The following is a 21,529-nucleotide window of genomic DNA, read 5'->3' on the forward strand; positions in this document are numbered from 1 at the left end:
CCAAAATATTATATTTTTCCACTTACTACCTCTTTTATCCATTAGTTCTGCTTCCCTTAAGCCACAGGCCTGAGGCTGCCAGGTTCAGCTTCCTCCTAATCATTTATCATTATGTCTTTCAGACAAGTCTAACAATCTACCCACATGTTAATATTTTGGATCACATTTTTGACTTCTCTATTCTCTTTCCCCTTCTCCAACTGGTAAATCTATCCTGCTTATGGAACCCTTTTACCCCCTTAAACTTTCCTTATACTCTAGTCTTCTTATTCAAAGAGAGAGGAAAGAGAAGGGAGAGAGGAGAGAGGAGAGAACGAGAGAAGAAAAACCCTCAGTCTTCTAATAACTTCTCTCTTGTGTTCCTTCAGTTTACTAAACTCTTTCGGCTTCCTCATCACAGATTTATTTCTTAATTCACTATCCCAATTCAACTACAGAAATTTCTCTCATAGGTTACCTTTGACCATTAGGTTGCTAAAGCAAAAAAAAAAAAAAAAAAAAAAAAAAAACTTCTTAACCCTTACTACACTAGGCTTAATTATAGCATTGACACTACAGATTATGCCTTCATTCCTGATATTTTCTATTTTTTATTAAATTTTTCTCCTATTTTAAAACAACAGCTATCACTGGATTTGACAAAGGGAACAAAGGGAAGGGTGGGATATAGGAATAGGAGAGACAGTAGAATGAATCAAACATAACTTCCCTTGTTCATATATGAATACATGACTAGTGAAACTCCGAATAATGCACAACCACAAGAATGGGATCCTAATTAGAATAAGTTATAATGCATGTATGTATAATATGTTAAAGTACACTCTATTGTCATGTATATCTAAAAAGAACAAATTTCAAAAAGTCATTCTTTTCTTCTTTTTTATTGGTACATTATTATGTACATAATGGTGGAATGCTGTTACAATACTAGTGCATGCATGCAATATAACAATATAATTTACTTAATATCCCTCACCAGTGCTTCCCCACTCCCTCCTTTCCTTTCACCTTCTGGTCTCTTCCTCTACTCTACTGATCCTCCTTTGCTTTTCATGTGATCATACCTTGCCTTTCTTTTCCTTTTTCTTCTCTAGATTTCACATATGAGAGGAAACACATGATCCTTGACCTTTTGACTGTCTTATTTTGCTTATTTCGGTTCCTAGTTCCATCTATTTTCCTACAAATGACATAATTTCATTTTTCTTTATGGCTGAATAAAACTCCGATTGTATATATACCACATTTTCTTCATCCATCTACTAATAGACAAGTAGGCTGGTTTTATATAGTTTGTCTAGTGTAAATTATGGTGCTATAAACATGGGTATGCATGTAGTATGAAGACTTTAATTCTTCAGGATAAATACCAAAGAGTGGCATAGCTGGGTCATGAAGTGATTCCATGCCTAGTTTTTTGAGGAACCTCCATACTGATTTCCAGAGTGGTTGTATTAATTTACACTCCTATCAACACTGTAAAAGTGTTTCTTTTTCTCCACATCCCCTCCAGCATTTATTATTATTTGTATTCTTTTCTTTCCTCTTTTTTTAAAAATTTATTTTAATTAGTTATACTTGACAGTAGAATGCATTTATGTACTTTGATATACATAGATGGAATATAATTTCTCATTTTTCTGAGTATACATGTTCTAGAATCATATTGGTCATGCAGTCACACATATACATAAAGTAATAATGTCTGTTTCATTCTACTGTCTTTTCTATCCCCACATTCCTCCCCTTCCCCTCCTTTCGCTTCTCTCTGCCTAATCTAAGGTAATGATATTCTTCTCTAGTGCCCCCCACCTTATTGTAAATTAGCATCTGCATATTAGAGAAAACATCTGGCCTTTGGTGTTTTAGGATTGGCTTATTTCGCTTATCATGACATTCCCCAACTCCATCCATTTACTGGCAAATACCATAATTTCATTCCTTTTTAAAACTGAATAATATTCCATTGAATATATATATATATATCACATTTTCTTTATCTATTCATCTATTGAAGAAAACCTAGTTTGTTTCCATAGTTCAGTTATTGTGAATTGAGCTGCTATAAACATTGACATGGCTGCATTACTGTAGTATACTGATTTTAACTCCTTTGAGTATAAACCAAGGAATGAGATAGCTGGGTCAAATGGTGGTTCCAATCCAAGTTTTCTGAGGAATCTCCATACTGCTTTCAATAGTGGTTGCACCAATTTGCAGTCGCATCAGCAATGTATGTGTGTACCTTTTTCCCTACATCCTCATCAACATTTATTGTTGCCTGTATTCTTGATGATTCCCATTCTGACTGGAGTGCCATGAAATCTTAATGTAGTTTTGATTTACATTTCTCTAATTGCTAGATATGTTGAATACTTTTCATATATTTGTTGATCAACTGTATTTCTTCTTCTGTGAAGTGTCTGTTCAATTCCTTAGCCCATTTATTGATTGGGTTATTTGGGGGTTTTGGTATTAAATTTTTTAGTTCTTTATATATCCTAGAGATTAATGCTTTATCAGAGGTACATGTGGTAGATTTTCTCCCAATCTGTAGGTTCTCTCCTCACATTATTGATTGTTTGCTGAGAAGAAGCTTTTTAATTTGAATCCATCTTTTTAAGGAAGTCAGATCCTAGGCCAACATAGTGAAAATTTGGACCTACTTTTTCTTCTCTGAGGTGCAGGGTCTCTGTTCTAGTGCCTAAGTTGTTGATCCACTTTGAGTTGATTTTTGTGCAGGAGAGAGAGAGATGTTTAATTTCATTTTACTACATATGGGTTTCCAGTTTTGCCATCACCATTTGTCGATTAGGCTATCTTTCCTTCAGTGAATGTTTTTGGCACCTTTGACTAGTCTGACATAACCATATTTATGTGGGTTTGGCTCTGTGTCCTCAAGTCTATTTTGGTGCCAAAATCATGCCATTTTTGTTTCTACAGCTCTGTAGTATAGTTTAAGGTCTGGTATTAGGATACCTCCTGCTTCACTCTTCTTGCTAAGGATTGCTTTATTCTGAATCTCTCATTTTTCCAAATAATTAAGTTTATGATTGCTTTTTCTATTTCTATTAAGAATGTTATTGTGATTTTAATAGGGATTACATTAAATCTGTGGGATGCTTTTGGTAGTATGGTCATTTTGACAATATTAATTCTGCATATCTAGGAGAACATGGGAGAACATTTCATCTTCTGAGATTTTCTTCAATTATTTTCTTTAGTATTCCTAGTTTTCATTGTAGAGGTCTTTCACCTCTTTTGTTAGATTGATTCCCAGTTTTTTTTTTTTTTAACTATTGTGAATGGAGTACTTTTCCTGATTTCTCTTTCAGTGGATTCACCACTGATGTATAGAAATGCATTTAATTTATGGGTATTGATTTTATATCCTGCTATTTTGCTGAATTCATTTATTAGTTCTAGAGTTTTCTGGTGGAATTTTTTGGATCTTCTAGATATAGAATCATGTCATCAGCAAATAGTGATAGTTTTGAGTTCATTTTTATCTATTTGTATCCCTTTAATTTTTTCTTTTGTGTAATTGCTCTGGTTAGAGTTTCAAGGATGATGTTGAATAGAAGTGGTGAATAAGGACATCCTTGTCTTGTTCCAGTTTTTAGCAGGAATGCTTTCAATTTTTCCTCCATTTAGAATGATGCTGGCCTTGGGTTTAGCATATATACCATTTACAATGTTGAGATATGTTCCTATTATCCAAGGTTTCCTAGTGTTTTGAACTTGTAGGTGTGCTGTATTTTGTCAAATGCTTTTTCTGCATATATTGAGATCATAATATGATTCTTGTTTCTAAGTCTAGTAATATGATGAATTATGTTAATTGATTTCCATATGTTGAATCAACCCTGCATTCCTGGGATGAAACCCACTTGATCGTGGTGCACTCTTTTTTATATTTTTATGCAATTTGACAGAATTTTATTGAAAACTTTTGATTCTATGCTCATCAGAGATATTGGTCTGAAGTTTTCTTTCCTTGATATGTCTTTGTCTGGTTTTGGTATCAGGGTAATATTAGCCTCATAGAATGAGTTTGGAAGGGTTCCTTCCTTTTCTGTTTCATGGAATACATTGAGGAGTATTGGTGATAATTCTTCTTTGAAAGTCTTGTAGAACTCAGCTGAGAATCCATGTGGTCCTGGGCTTTACTTGGTTGGTAGGCTTTTGATGGCATTTTCTATTTCATTACTTGAAATTGATCTGTTTAAATCATGTATGACATCCTATTCAGTTTGAGTCTCTAGAAATTTGACAATGTCTTCAATATTTTCTATTTTATTGGAATAGAAATTTTCACAATAGTTTCTAATTATCTTCTGTATTTCAGACATGTCCACTATAATATTTCTTCTTCATCTTGGATTTTAGCAATTTGAGTTTTCTCTCTTTTTTTCTTCATTAGCATGGCTGGAGTTTATCTATATTATTTTTTCAAAGAACACACTTTTTCTTTTGTCAATTTTTTCAATTGTTTCTTTTGTTTCTATTTCATTGATTTCAACTCTGGTTTTAATTATTTTCTGCCTTCTACTGCTTTTAGTGATGATTTGTTCTTCTTTTTCTAGGGCTTTGAGATGTAGTGTTAAGGTATTTATTTGTTGAGTTTTTATTCTTTTAATGAATGTACTGAATGCAATAAACTTTTCTCTTAGTACTGCCCTCATAGCATCCTAGAGATTTTGATATGTTGTATCAGTGTTCTCATTTACCTCTAAGAATTTTTTTATTTCATTCTTGATTTCTTCTACTATCCATCCATACATATCCATTCAATAGTTTATAATTTAGTCTCCATTTGTTATAGTAGCTTGTATTTTTTATTTTATCATTGCTTTATAATTTCATTCCTTTGTAGTTTGATAGAATGCAGGGTATTATCTCTGTCTTTTTGTATTCACTAAGAGTTGGCATAAAATATCGTCTATTTTAGAGAGGGAGCCATGTGCTGCTGAGAAGAAAGTATATTCGCTCATTAGTGGATGAAATATTCGGTATATGTCTGTTAAGTCTGAATTATTGATTGTATTATTTAGTTCTATAGTTTCCTTATTTTTTGTTTGGAATATCTATCCAGTAGTGAGAGAGTTTTGTTAAAGTCACCCCGTATTATTGAGTTGTGGTCTATTTAACTCTTGAAATTGAGAAGGGCTTATTTGATGTGCATAGATGCTCCATTGTTTGGGGCGTAAATATTTATAACTGTTATGTCTCTTCAGATTAACTTTGATTTGAAGTCCACTATATCTGAAAATTGAAACCCCTGCTAGTTTACGCAATCCATATGAGTGATAAGTTTTTTCCAATTCTTTCACCTTCAGCCTGTGGATGTCTTTGCCCATGAGGTGAGTCTCTTGAAGACCGCATATTGTTGGGTCTTGCTTTTTAATCCAATTTGCCATTCTATATCTTTTGATTCATGTTTAAGCCGTTAATAATCACGGTTATTATTGAGATATGATTTGTATTCCCTGACATTTTGATTTATTTCTGGTTTTTAATTTGACTTAAGTTCCTCCTTTGGTTGACTATTCCTTTAGTGTTTTTACTTTTTATTTTCACTTCATCCTCATGGAATACTTTGTTGACAAAGTTCTGTAGTATAGGCTTTCTAGTTGTGAATTCTTTTAATTCTTGTTTATCATGGAAGGTTTTAACTTCATCTTTAAATCTGAAACTTAACTTTGCTGGACATACAATTCTTGAATGGCATCCATTTTCTTTCAGAGCTTGAAATATATTATTCCAGGACCTCCTAACTTTGAGGGTCTGGGTTGAGAATTCAGCCAAGATCCAAAATGATTTCCCCCATAGGTAATTTGATTTTTTTCTCTCATGGCCTTTAAGATTTTATCTTTATTCTCTGTGTTAGGCATTCTCATTATAATGTTTTGTGGTGTGAGTCTGCTGTAATTTTGTACATTTGGGGTCCTGTAAGCCTCTTGTATTTGATTTTTCCATTCCATTCTTTAGGTTTTGGAAATTTTCTGCTATTATATCATTGAAAAGAATGTGCATTCCTTTGGTTTGTATCTCTGCTCCTTCATTTATTCTAATAAATCTTAAATTTGGACTTTTCATGTTATTCCATAATTCTTGGATGTTCTATTTATGGTTTCTTACCATTTTCTCTGCCTGGTCAACTCTACCTTCAAGAATATATATTTTGTCTTCATTGTAGTCTGTTGCTGATGCTTTCTATTGAATTTACAATTTGGCTTAGTGATTCCTTCATTTCGAGGATTTCTGCGTGTTTTTTTTTTTTTTTTCACAATCTCTAACTCTTTATTGAAGTGATCTTTTACTGTCTATATCTTTTCTTTAATTTCACTCCTTATACTATCCTTTATTTCACAGATCAATTGAATTATGTACATTCTGAACTCCTTGGACATTTTTCTACTGTGTTGCTTCTGTTGTTGGTTTGTTTGGGGTGCTTTAATCCCTCGTTTTTTCATGTTGTTCATGTGTTTTCCCATCTAGAAGTGTGGATCTAAGGCAGCACAAATCCTACCCTGTAGACCTATAGTATCCCTGAAATGTTTTCAGTGCCTTGCCAATAAGAATAGCACCTGGTGTACAAAATATAGAGACTTAAACCTAATAGCTCCCATTAAGACATCTACTGCTTTCTTGCATTGAACCAAAAATGATGAGTTCAATAACTATCTATAGCATAAACAGAAAATTTGTTAAAACGGTTTACAATTTCAAATGGTGGATGAGAGAATAGAACTACCATAGTATAGGATGTTCACAAGGGAAGAAGAGAGAACCTAGAAGCAAAAATTCACAGGAAGAGTGAAAGAGGGGCCAACAGAGATTGGCTCTTCGTCAGGGAAAAGTTGGAAAGAAAAATCTTAAGAAAACAGACAAGAGTGAGCAAGAATACAAAGAAAAAAATTTAAACATAAGAATACAATAAAAATGCAAAACACCATTCATATATCATTGTCCTCCACAAACTGATGCATAAAAAACATCCTATTCCAAATATGGTAGAGATATTAGCAAATTGAAAAATAAGATAAATCTCGCTGGAGAGTCGACCTGTCTTCATCATTGTTCAAAGTTTCTCAGCCCTGTTTCTGATGTCTCTTGGGATTGCCAGACCCAGATCAGCCCTTGAAGACCCATTCACTATCCCACCAATCTGGGTTCAGATACTTCAGGCTCAGCCATGCTGCAGTCCCAAGATCTCAATGTGCTCCTACTTGCAGAGAGACCACCAGGGATACACTCATGCAAAGGAGCAAACCCAAGATGCAGCAGCAAGACAAGGGTCACCAGCACTCCGAGCAGAAAGACCCCAAGCACCTATAAACATGCAGGCACCCCCACACTGGACCTGCATGTCCCAGCCAGAGTCCCCAGATAGAGGCTCTTGTGGTGGTAAACCTGCTGGCACCCAGGCTCTGGCTGGTGTCCTAAAATGGATGCAGCCACGTGCAATCTGGAGTCTCCCCCACAGCAGTCCTCTACCCAGTGGTAGCAGTGGTAGTGGTGGTGATTGTTGGCAGCAGGAAGCAGGTCAGCAGCAGCGGTGGCAGTAGCGTTGCAGGCGGCAGCTGACTGGACAAGAGACCTCCATTCATCAGCAGCAGTGAACTCAGAGGTAGCCACAGAGGTAGCCCTGGCCCTGCTCAGAGAAAATACCTCTGGGCATGGCAGCGGCATCTGTGTCAGTGGTGTCATTATTTGTATTCTTGATGACTGCCATTCTGACTCATGGGAGATGAAATCTCAGTGTAGTTTTGATTTGCATTTCCCTAATTGCTAATGATGTTGAATATTTTTTCATATATTTGTTGGCCATTTGTATCTCTTCTTTTGTGAAGTATCTGTTTAATTCACTTGTCCATTTATTAATTGGGTTATTTGTGAGTTTTGGTATAAAGTTTTTTGAGTTCTTTATGTATTCTAGATATTAATCGTCTGACAAAAGTGTAGCTAGCAAATATTTTCTCCCACATTGTAGGTACTCTCTTCATATTCCTAATCATTTCCTTTGCTGTGCAGAAGCTTTTTAAAAAATATTTTTTTAGTTGTTGATAGACAACTGAGAATTGAACCCAGTGCCTCACATGTGCTAGGCAATCACTCTACTGCTGAGCAACAACTCTAGCCCTGTGCATAAGCTTTTTAATTTGATGCCATCCCATTTATTAACTCTTGGTATGATTACATGAACTTTAGGGGTCACATTGACAAAATTATTGCCTATGCCTGTATGCTGGAGTGTTGACAGTATGTCTTCTTCTAAGAGTTGCATAGTTTCTGATCTAATTCTTAAATCTTTGATCGATTTTGATTTGATTTTTTTATGCAGAGTGAGAGACAAGAGCCCAGTCTTATTCTTCTACACACAGATAGCCTTTTTAAACAAATGGTGCTGGGAAAACTGGTTATCTTTTCTCCAATATGTATTTTTGGCACTTTTGTCAAGGATCAGATAACTGTAGATATGTGAGTTTGTCTCTGTGTCATCTATTCTGTACCATTGGTCTATGTGTCTGTTTTTATGCCACTACCATGCCGCTTTTGTTACTATAGCTGTGTGGTATAATTTGAAATCAGGTATTGGGATATCTCCAGCATTTTCTTTTTGACTTGGAATTGCTTTTGCTGTTCTGGTTCTTTGATTTTTCCAAATGAATTATAGGACTAAAAAATAATTATCATTGTTCTTTACTTTTGCTAAGGTACCAATCACTGTGCTAGGTATTCATATGTATTAGTTATTTATTTTCACACTACTGGCTATTATTCTGTGAGCGCTTAAGTCAAAAGAGCTTTGTAAACAACAACAAAAAAAATAGAATGAAAAATATCCAAATATATCATATATATTAAGTATTATTTTAGGAAATATATATTTTCACACAAAATAACATATATCTTATTTTGGGTCACATCTAAAAACATTTTAAAGACATTATATCTTATTTAATCCTTACAATTCAAATCAACCCATGAGGTAGGTAGGTATGGGGTGTGTGGGTGTGTGTGTTTAATGGTACTAGGGATTAAACCCACAGGGGCACATTGCCACTGAGCTACATACCCAGCCCATTTTTTTTAAAATAGCATCTCACTAAATTGCTGATACTGGCCTTGAACTTGTGAATATCCTGCCTCAGCCCCCAGAGTCCCCACAATTATAGGCATACACCATCATGCCCAGCTATACAGTTCAAAATAAGGAAACTGAGGTTTAGAGAAATCATGTAATTTGTTCAAAGCCAAATGGCTATATGACAGCCAAGAATAGCCTCTTATCTTTATAAGATAGTTAGATTGCCTTTTGCTACTACTCTGCCTCTCTTTCACTGATTATTTTCCCATAGCCTAGATTTCAAAGGGTCTCCAGTCCATCTTTGAACCTATTTAATCTTTTAATCTCCAAATTCTCACTATGGAATACTACCTACCTATAACACGGCTCAAACTATTTTCTATATGCTGGGAACTCCTAAATTTCTATGTCTGACTAAAATGTAATTCTTTAGCAGCAAACAACCAAATGATAGCTAAATTTCTCTATCTAAATGTATTAAAAGCATCACAATCTCACTAGTTGCAAATCCTGTACTCATTTCCATACATATTCTCTCTATTCTAATTTGCTTACAAAAAATTCTAGCATCTTTCATCTTCCTCATCCATGAAGCAACCCTCATATCTTAAATACACTCTTCACAATATTACCACCATGACCTTCACTTGGGTTGATAAGGTTTGCATATGATTTGTCCCCAAAGGTTCATGTATTGGAAGCTTGGGCTCCAGTGCAGCAAAGTGAGAGATAGTAAAACTTTTAGATAGTGGGATGCATTGGGGGGACTGCCTTCAAAAGGAATAAAAATAATTCTTGTGGGAAACCCAGCTAGTTTTCATGAGAAGGTCGTTATAAAAGAGAAAAGACCCCTTTCCTGCTTTCTCCATTCCTGTTTCACCATATGATCTTTCCCTTTTAAATGTAGCTCCAGTGTAATACCATCAGTCATATCACGAACCCACACAAGGAGCCCTCATTAGAGACCAAATCAATGAGGCTAGCCAATCTTAGACTTTCACCCCCAAAACTGTGAGCTAAATAAACCCCTTTTCCTAATATATTACTCAGCTTCAGATATTATGTTATAGCAACTGAAAACTGACTCAAAGAGAAGTAATCACACTTTTTCTACTGAATAATAAAAATATGATCTTCCTATGTCCTATCATGTGCTCCCTTCCAAATGTCTAATTCACTCTCATCATATTAATTTTTTTTTTGCAAATGATTTTTTAAATGAAATCTAATTATTTAGGGAAAATTCTCCCAAGAGGTCAAAGTTTTAAGCTCCAAATGTCATAAATATTTTAATGTTTTTAAAGAGGATTTTGGATATTTTAAAGCAATACTTTAAATAAAATTTACCTGATACTTAAATGACTTTCATTTAACTTAAATAAATGAGTAAAAGACCAAGATCTGAAGTTCTTTAGTTGCTGTTACAGTTTGTTCAAAGACACTAAGGTAAGCTTATACAAAGATATTCTATGACAATCACAAATGTCTTGAAATCAAAAAGCACATGTTTTCCAACCAATAAATAGTAACTACAAAAACTAAACCTATACCTTAAGGCTAATGAAATAGTTTATTATTTGTGCTTTCACAAAGAGCTGATTAGAAACCATCAGGTAACAGAAAAACACTATTTCTAAATATGCTTAAAAATGACAATAAACTGTCATTTGCACTGGTTTCTGACTAAAAATGCTGTACCTTTCCATGTTAACATCAGATTATGTAAGATATGTCCATTGTGAAACAGTCCGTTATGTATATAGATTAATGGCTATGACATGACTGAGCTTTACAATCTATATTTTGAAATAAACTGTTGAAACTGTTGCCTTTGCAAAGGCTTTTGGGAAGAATGTCTAACTAGTAGTCATGAGGCTAGGATCAAAATTATTATATACTCTAGGATACTATCTAGTTTAAACTAACAAAGAAATCATGCTGAATTACTTCCTTTCTCTAAAATATAGATATTTTTCATACCTATAGTTGAAAACAAAACCAACGATGCTTAAAAGCACTGCTTTTTTTCTTTCAGTGAACAGGATTAAGTATAATATTTTCTCTTTGTGCTTTGTGTTGATTCTTCGTTTTCTCACATAAAAGAGAAAAATGTTAGTGGTCAAAAGAAAATTTCTTTTTTCCCTCCTAATTAATCCTAATTCAAGAAATATAATGAATCCTTTGGCTATTTTACTCGTAAATACATATTTGAAAGTTTAAAAAACTGCTTCAAGTAGTACATGAGACAAGATTTTCTACCAAATTTTCATGATCCTACTTGGCCTGCATTGATCGTGATAGACAATACCCTAATGTACAGTCATGACAAAAGAATGCTTAATGATAAGATAACTTAACAAGGAGGCAGCAACACCCAAAAGAATGTTCACTGGGATGATACAAAGAGCCTTCTTTCAAAGGGTCTTCAAAATATGTGCATCCTGAGTTATACCCTAATTCCTAAAAGACTGCAGCAAGTACTTTATGGCTATACTGCTGCAAGCCAGCTGGCTAAAAAGTGTGACAGAACTAGAGCTCTCTCTCACACACTACCTTTCCCCAGCTCAAGCCTGTGAGGTGATCTCAGAATTTCATTTGCACAATCTTTTTTTTTTTTTCTCATGTATGGATTAAAAGCTATTAAAAGCTATTCAAGAGTAAAATATTTCATTTCACATTTGGTTAACCATAGTTTTCAACACCAAAAACATCGTGTTGCTTTTTAAATAAACTTGCAATATAACCACCATAGCCAAGGAACATACTCGGAAAATACTCAAGGAACTATTTCTTCCAGTTCTTTCTTTAAAAAAAAAAATAAAACTGGTACATTTTTTCTGTTTTGAAAGGGGTCTCATTTCAATTTTTCCCATTTATATATTTGGATAAAACCATAAGTTGGCTCTTCAAACATACAATTTTTCTCTTATACTCTTGCCAAAAAAGGTTACAATAAAAGGAGTCTTGGGGTCAATATCATGATATTTAAGTATTCAATTTTATGCAATTAAATTGAAAATAATTATTAACAATTAAATAAATGTGTCCACAAATATCTGTACTTATAATAAAATTTAATTAAGAATAAAATATTCCAATGCATTTGGACTAGCTAAATGCTATTGTATAATGTTTGTTCATTCCAAACACAAGTTAGAGTTCAGAAAAACATATAACATTGTTTTGTTTGGTTGTAGTACTTTGTAAATGGTTTTATTTTACCATTCATCAAACCTCGTTTGTTGAGTTATTCAAACTAACTTTTGCCAAGAACACTAAGAATTTGGTGATAGTGCTTCTTTTAGAAGAAAAACAACCCCTTTCCTCAGAAAATTGAAAGTGTTTATCTTGGCACTTAAACCTTGCATTGAGCCTTCTGGAAAGTATTTTAAACTGTTGTTTTTAACCCAGACTTTATGACTGAAACAGGAAAAGGTTCTGTAGCTCTGCACCAAAACACATATTTATAGGGTTGATTTTCTTTCTACACCAAAAATACGAGGTTGATGGCAGCAACTTTCAAAATGTAATTTCCTAGAACCATGCTACAAATTGGTCATTTATCAATGAATTCAACACATGATTTGTTTTAAAACCTCAAAACCATCTTATGACAAAGAAATGCCAAACATTAAAGCATATATGTTGTCTTTCAGTGTCACAGTTTCATTTAAATGCCTGTTCTGGTATGTATTTTGACAAAAAGAAAATTTATTTGATGTTGTTCTTTCCTCCTGTGCATGTCAACAAGAGTCAAATTTCTAACTTTGCAATTCTTATAATTTCATTTTTCCCAGCAGGTATGCTATATCTTCAGACTATGCAAATAAACATATAAAAATAAACTATGTGAACTTTCTATAACATTTCCCTACTAATACATGTGAATACAATCATAAATTGTTTGTAAACTAATGGAATAAAACAGTCATTGTTCCTAAACCTCCGAACCTACTCATAAGTCAAAAATATAAGAAAGGGACCATAGTCTGCATATGGTATAATAGTCCAGTGTAACAGTATAGCATATATGAAGATACAGTAAAAATAATAAACAGATTAGAACTTTTCCAGCTAGAGGTGGGAGAGCACCTGCCTAGCCTCCACAAGGCCCTACATTCACCGCAGCACTAAGGGGAAAAAATTCAGAGACAACCAGATAGCTCCAATAATTTTTTCAGTTACTAGTAACTGATATAAAATACTATGTATCCCATTACCAATCCTTTGCAAGTCAAATCCTCCCAACTTTGAATGTTTATACCTTTTCCTCTAACACACTGGCTGTCTCTTTACCAAAATAAAAACAACATCATCATCATTTTGTACTTACATATAACATTTTCAAAATCAAGGTAATTTTGAATTATGTCATCGGGATTCATCAAATATATATTGATCAAATATAAGATGTTCTGGTAAGAAACCAGTGGTTGAAAAATGTTGGCAGGCTCAATTATTTCATTATTTTTAAAGAAAAGATAAATATATCTACCAAATATATGATTAAAACCCATAACTGCCTTTGTTAATTAAGTATAAATTCTAAACTTAAAAGCCTGGGGATTTTTGCTGTGGTTGAACACTGCATAGATCCAAGAAAATCAAAAAAGATTTATTTAAATAAGGGAGAGATAAATGGGAATTAACTGGTATCACTGAAGATGAAGGTTGTGATTAAGGAGTAGACTCACTCTAATCAAAAATTATATTTCATATTGCTATGGTTATACAAAGATGACAGATAGTCTTCTTATTAGCATTCATAACTTGAAACACTCTGACACTCCTCCCACAGTCCTAAGATTTCTAATCCTCAGAGTTCCAATTAAAGTACAACTTTAAACTTAGAGACAAATTTAATATTTATAGAGTATGATTAATGTGTTAAGGTAACTTCGCAGAAGGCTTAGCTAGAACCCTACTGCCACTTTTTTCCCATTTAAATTTAAAATATTGATTGCTAGAACCCTACTGTCACTTTTTTCTCATTTAAATATAAAATATTGATTGTTTTTATAAGGAAAGTGAAGAATATCTAAAAGCAAACAAAAATTCATTTATTGGGATTTGAGTACTAATTAATTGACATATTCTATTTTCTAAGATGAGCCTACATGGAGAATGGGGGGAAAAACAAAATCTTTCTTCCCCCGCTTCTCTTTTATCAGTCAAAACGGAGTAGGTATTTATCCATTACCAGCCCTGGGAAAAAAGGTCACTTGTGGGGGCCAATTTTTTAGGGCCTATTTTGAGTTTCATGGTTGACAAAAACATTACAAAGCCATACTATTTTTGGTATTAAAATAAATATATATAACACAACATACCTGAAAAAGAACATGTACATGGCTGCTGTTATGCAGAACAAAAGGACCTACAATAAGGAGAAAATAGATTAGTTGCAAAAGAACACTGACATCATCATTTGTGTGACTTAGAAAAAGAAAATATCCATTATTAAAATTTGTGCCTGAAACAATAAAATGATATATAAAACTAGTCATGCATATGTTATACTCTCAATCTTTCAAATAAACTATATTAAGACAATAATAAACTAATTATATAGATAATTATAAATATACACATTATGTACAATTGTCTCTCCATACCCTTAAGGGATTAGTTCTAAGCACAGCCCACCCACCACTAACTTTACCCCCACAAGGACCAAAATTTATGAATGCTTGTGTATTGGCATATAATCTACACATATCCTGTGCATACTTTAAATCATCTCTACATTACGTATCACAATTAATACAACAATAGAAGTTAGGCTTTACTGTTTAAACAATAAGGAAAGATAAATGTCTATTCATCTTTGGTACAGATGCAGGTTTTTTTCTAAATATTTTCAATCAGTGGTTGCTTGAATCCACAGATACAAAACTCAACAATAGAAAAGGTAGACTGTTTGTGTATGTGTGTGCATATGTATGTATGTATGTATGGTTCACACACAAATATAAACACACACACACACACACATACACACATTATATTAACTGCATAGAAGTGTTAACAGGGTTCCAAAAATGAATGGGCATTTTTTTAACTTGTTTATTAAAATACATGAAGAAGCAATTAACTTCAAAAGTAGGATAATGGCTTTAATACATTCAAGTCAATGTATGTCAGAAAGCCTATTAACTTCTATATCAAGACAATCAAAAATAAAATACAGTTCAGCAGACAGCTAATTCTTATTAATAAGAAAACCTCATTAAAATACAATCATCCTTGTAGTGTGCTGTTTTTAAGTCCTTTAGGTATAGACCAAGGAGTGGGATAGCTGGGTCAAATGGTGGCTCCATCCCCAGTTTTCCAAGGATTCTCCATACTGCTCTTCAGATTGGCTGCACCAATTTGGAGTACCACCCGCAATGTAAGAGTGTGCCTTTCCCCCCACATCCTTGCCAACACTTACTATTGTTTGTATTCTTAATATCTGCCATTCATATTGGAGTGTGATGAAATCTTAGTTTTGATTTGCATTTCCCTAATTGCTAGAGATGTTGAACATTTTTTCATATATTTGTTGTCTGATTGTAGATCTTCTGAGAAGTGTCTGTTCAATACTTGGCCCATTTATTAATTGGGTTATTTGGTTTTTGGTGTTAAAATTTTTGAGTTCTTTATATATCCTAGAGATTAATGCTCTATCTGATGTGCATGTGGTAAAAATTTGTTCCCAATTAGTAGGCTCTCTGTTCACCTCTCTGATTCTTACTTTTGCTGAGAAGAAGCTTTTTAGCTTGAATCCATCCCATTTATTGATTCTTGATATTAATTCTCACACTATAGAAGTCTTATTAAGCAAGTTTGGACCTAATCTGACATGATGGAGATTTGAGTCTACTTTTTTTTTTTCCTAATAGACTCAGTGTCTCTGGTTTAATTCCTAGATCCTTGTCCACTTTGAATTGAGTTTTGTGCATGGTGAGAGACAGGTGTTTAATTTCATTTTGTTGCATATGGATTTCCAGTTTTCCCAGCACCATTTGTTAAAGAGGCTATATGTTTCCCATTGTACGTTTTTGGCACCTTTGTCAAATATAAAATAACTGTAATTATGTGGGTTAGTCTCTGTGTCCTCTATTCTGTACCACTGGTCTATAAGTTTTGTTGCCAACATCATGTTCTTTTTGTTACTATTGCTCTGTAGTATAGTTTAAGGTCTGGTATAGTGATGCCACCTGCTTCACTCTTCTTGCTAAGGATTGTTTTAGCTATTCTGGGTCTCTTATTTTTCCAGATGAATTTCATGACTGACTGCTTTTTCTATTTCTATGAGGAATGTCATTGGGATTTTGATTGGAATTGCATTAAATCTGTATAGTCGTTTTGGTATTATGATCATTTTGACAATATTAATTCTGCCTATCCAAGAACAAGGTAGATCTTTCCATCTTCTAAGGTCTTCTTTAATTTCTTTCTTTAGCATTCTGTAGTTTTCATTGTAGAAGACTTTCACCTCTTTCATTAAGTTGATTCCCAAGTATTTTATTTATTTATTTATTTTGATGCTATTGTAAATGGCATAGTTTCCCTTGTTTCCCTTTCAGAGGATTTGTCACTGATATATAGAAAGGCCTTTGATTTATGGGTGTTGATTTTGCATCCTGCTACATTGCTGAATTCTTTTACTAGTTCTAGAAGTTTTCTGGTGAAATTTTTTGGTCTTCTAGGTATAAAATCATATCGTTGGCAAACAGTGCTAATTTGAGTTCTTCTTTACCTATCCATATCCCTTTAATTTCTTTAGTCTGTCTAGTTGCTCTGGCCAGTGTTTCAAGACAGCCACATCAATGTTTATAGCAGCGCAATTCACAATAGCTAAACTGTGGAACCAAATTAGATATCCTTCAGTAGATGAATGGATAAAGAAAATGTAGTATATATACACAATGGAATATTAGTTCAGCAATAAAAATGAATAAAATCATGGCATTTGAAAGAAAATGGATGGAGCTGGAGAATATAAGTGAAATGAGCCAATCCCAAAAAAATCAAATGCTAAATGATTTAAGGATACTGATTCATAACATGCTGTGTGTGTGTGGGGGGGAGCATTAAATGAATTCTAGATAGGGGGCAAAGGGGAAAAGGGGAGGGAGAGAAAGAGAGGGGGTATAGGGGTAGGAAGATGGTGGAATGCGATGGTCATCATTACCCTAAGTACATATATGAAGACAGGAAGAATGTGACTCTACTTTGTGTATAATATATGGGATATATATATATATATACATATATATATAATATATTATAAATTATATATAAAATCATCCCTTATAAAATACATATTACCTATTAAAAAATTCCATTCCTCTAAAAGCAAGTATATGAACAACAACAAACCTGGATTGAAGAAGCATTCCTCAGAATTGTCATACTACAACACACTAAGGTGATATATGGGAGGAATCCAGAACCCTAGTCTTACACCAACAAAATAGATCTCTATAAAAAAAACTGTCTTTAAGTCACAAAAGAATCACGAAGCTGTAAAATGCATTCTTATTTAAACAGTGTTAATTAAATAGAAGGATTATCAATAGCTTCACATCATAGGCAAATAATAAATGAACAATCTTTCAGTTGTAAAATGCTGACCACAATGACAGCAAAAATGAAAATGGTATCAAACAGTGTTTTGCTATTTCCAACACAAATAATATCTATTCAACTTGAAGAAAGTTTAACAGTTTAGTTATTACAAATCAAGCTTGTCATGTTGCTATTTGCAACACAAATAATCTCTACTCAACTTGAAGAAAGTGTAACAATTTAGCTATTACAAATCAAGCTTGTCAATTTGGCCATCTTAGCTTAAGATAAGCATTATAAACAGAACCTGCATGACTTAGAGATATACACCCAGGCAAAAGAACATTGGTATTAATTAATACTAAAAAAAGTATTTATATACCAATTATATACTATATATAAACTTTCTCTGATAAATGCAGATGCTCACTCTTGTATCTTCCCTTCTCCCTAAACTTTTTCTATCTCTTCCCATTGCTTTAAAAAAACAACCTATTCATGATACCTAAAGATTATTATACTCTTTTAGAAACCTCAGGCATATGAATTATTTTTGTTATTCATTAATCAATTATAATGTCACATCAAGTGAGTCTGTTTACTGGTTATGATTTACTGGCCTAAACCCAGATTATGAAACTCAATTTTTATTTCCTTTTATTCTATCCACTTTGGGTAATGTCAAACTACCCAGATGGTCAATGGTTTGTACTTTCCCTGCATCAGTCAATGTTGCCCTGAAATAACCCATTCAAAAGCCTCCCAATAATCTTCCCCAAATTATCTTCTCTAAAGAATATATTCAAAGTCTTCTTCCCTTGAATTGTCACTATGCTCTGTGCTTACATTAAACTGATAATTATCTTTACAAATGATATATTTGAAACTGGGGGTAAATGTGCAAGAACACAAACTCTGGAAATAGATTTGAATACTTTCTGTGTGACTCTGTATGTTTTCCATGATTTCTCAAAGCTTTAGATCCTTCATCTATAATTTGAGAATAATATCTCACTTTGTTAATGGAAATAATCAATGAGATGACACTTGTAAAAGTATCATCTATACAGTAAATTATTTTTGTTTTGTTACTGAACTGATCTAAAGTCCTCGCCCAAAGATATAACTCTGGAAGTAAATTATTTTCAAATAGGCAGCCCTCTTGAAAATTATCAAATCTCTAATAATTGGAGTTCTTTTATATACATAGAAGAAAATCAAGACATAAAAAATTGTAGAAGCAATGAATTAAATCTAAGATACATTAAAGTATAATTGATCAATTCATTCCATAAAATATTTATTGAATACCTACTATGTGCTAGGCAGTTATCTAAAACTTGCAACAGTATATAATATGAATTAAGTCCTTCCTCTTATGAAACTTATCTTCTATTCATATGTGATAGGTTAGGAAGGAAAAAAAGCAGTATGTTAGTATTGGAGGAAAATGAGATAAGATAAAAAATAGAAGAATAAGGGACTAAATAATGCTATTTTATAACAGTGGCAAGGAAGCCAAGATGTGTTAATTGCTCACATCGTGGGAATCAGGAAGCAAAGAGGGTGGGGGCAGTGGCTGCACTGTGTTTCACCTGTTAAAGGTTCCACCATCTCTCAATGGCATCACAGACTGGCAACTAAGCCTTTTAATGCATGGGATTTTCAGGGGCATTCTAGATTCAACCTATAGCACTAAGTAAGGTTTTTAAATTATTTTAAATTAATTCTGCTAGTATATTAATCATTTTGGTCTCAATAAAGTACTTTTCCAAAATAAATGTAAAGCTGCAGTTAGAAATGAAAAAATATTTTGTTTTTCAAATTACAGAATTTTAGAGCTAAAAGGAACCTTAAAATAAACCAGAACATCTCTTTTCAAATCAAAAAACTTAGATTCTAAGAAGGTAAGTGATATGTCCATGTCTAGCAGGCTAGCCTCACCTTGAATTTTTTCATTAAATAAATATTTAAAAAGCAGTTACTGTGCATCTGTTAGATACAGAGAATATTTAAATATAATTCTGACCCTCAAAAAACTTACTAGGTACTACTTCACAATTCAGTACAGTAGCTACTGGACATCTGTGGCTATTTAAATGCCTTAATAGCTTTTATTGAGCCATAACTGACATAAACTGTACATACTTAAAGTGTACAATTTTGAAAGTTTTGACATAAATATGCACCTGTAAAATCATCATCATAATCAAGAATGTATTATACAACAAAAATATTTATAGCATTCTCTCATTATTTGTCTGACAGCAATCCTAGATCTCTTTTATTTAGTATTAATTTTCTTTTATTTTTTTAACTGATTAGGATTATTAAATGTGTATATTGCTTACAAGCAGCATATAGTTGTCTCTTCCTTTTTCTTATCCTGAAAATTTCTGCCTCTCAATTGGGATATTTAGATTACTTTTATTTAATGCAGTTAGTGGAATGTTTAGATTTAAATCTATCACCTTATTTTTAATTTTTCTATTTACCTCACTTTTGTTTCTTTTTTACTCCATTTTTTTTACTCCATTTGAATTTGTCTAATGATTCCATTTTCCCTTCTTTGTTGGGATAGTTTAATGTCTGTTTTAACATTTATAGCACACAACTATAAATTGCTATGGTCTGCAGTCAAATGACAACTGTGCCACTTAACACAGTATAAATATCTTATAAGAGTGTGTTTTCATTTCTCCTGACAATTGTGCTATTGTTGCCATCCATTGTCTGTGTGTGTGTGTGTGTGTGTGTGTGTTTTGGGGGTAAGGGTATAGTCAGTAAGTTTACTACTACATTTTACTCACTTTTCATTGAAAATATATGGCTGAAATTCTTTTCCACTTAATTGTGAAAGATACCTTTGCTAAGTATAAAATTCTAGGTGGATGTATTTCTTTTTTCAGTAGTTCAGAGATTTCACTCTAATATATCTTCATAATTTGACTATTATTGTTGTGCCTTGAGGTAACCCTTGTCATGTTTATTGTACTAAGATTCCATTTAGCTTCTTGGAACTGTGAGTTTACAACTTTCATTAAATTTAAAAACTTTTAGCTGAGAATTCATCTAATGTTTTTATCCTCCTTACTCTCTTTCAGAAACTTCAAGTCACCTGAAATTTTCCACAACTCACAATTAATAATCATTATTCTATTTTAAAAACAACTTTCTTTTCTATATTTAATTCTGCATCATTTCTATTGAAACATCTTCACTAAAACTTTCTTATGCAATGTGCATCTACCATTAATGCTAGTCAGTAAACTTTGCATCTCATACATTGTAATTTTATTCTTTAGAAGTCTAATTTGGGGTTTTATTTTATCTTCTGTGTCTCTATTTAACTTTTGGACACTACAGGATTTAGTTTTAATAACTCTTTTTAATGTCCTTGCCTGTTAAATCTAACACCTTTGTCAGTTCTAGTTTGACATTAATTGACAGATCTATCTCATTATGAGTTAAATTATTTGATGTCTTAAATGGTAATATTTTATTTGATGTTAGGCATTCTGAATTTTACCTTGATGGGAAATGGATATTCCGGTGTTCCCATAAATCTTCTTAAGCTTTATTCTGGAACACAATTAAATTACTTGAAAACAGCTTAATTCTTTTAAGGAATTGCTTTTAAGATATTCAGGAGGGGGGCTGGGGATGTGGCTCAAGCGGTAGCGCGCTCGCCTGGCATGCGTGCGGCCCGGGTTCCATCCTCAGCACCACATACAAACAAAGATGTTGTGCCCACCGAAAACTAAAAAATAAATATTAAAATTCTCTCTCTCTCTACCTCTCTCTACCTCTCTCTCTCTAAAAAAAAAAAGGATTTAAAAAAAAAAATAATAACAAAGTTGACTAGTAGTAATCTAT

The 21,529-nt window shown here is 33.1% G+C and overlaps 1 protein-coding gene across 17 annotated transcripts in view; it reads right to left on the bottom strand.

Moving 5' to 3' along the window:
• Tmem135 (transmembrane protein 135) overlaps window positions 1–21,529 on the bottom strand; it is a 261,641-nt gene that overhangs the window by 63,107 nt on the left and 177,005 nt on the right. For all 17 annotated transcript variants that reach the window (XM_048787924.1, XM_048787939.1, XM_048787930.1 and 14 more), the window contains one exon: window positions 14,428–14,474. In XM_048787924.1, coding sequence (XP_048643881.1) covers window positions 14,428–14,474 — 47 coding nt within the window. The remainder of the gene's footprint in view (window positions 1–14,427; window positions 14,475–21,529) is intronic.

This window comes from Marmota marmota, unplaced genomic scaffold, assembly GCF_001458135.2.
Source record: "Marmota marmota marmota unplaced genomic scaffold, marMar, whole genome shotgun sequence".
NCBI lineage: Eukaryota > Metazoa > Chordata > Mammalia > Rodentia > Sciuridae > Marmota > Marmota marmota.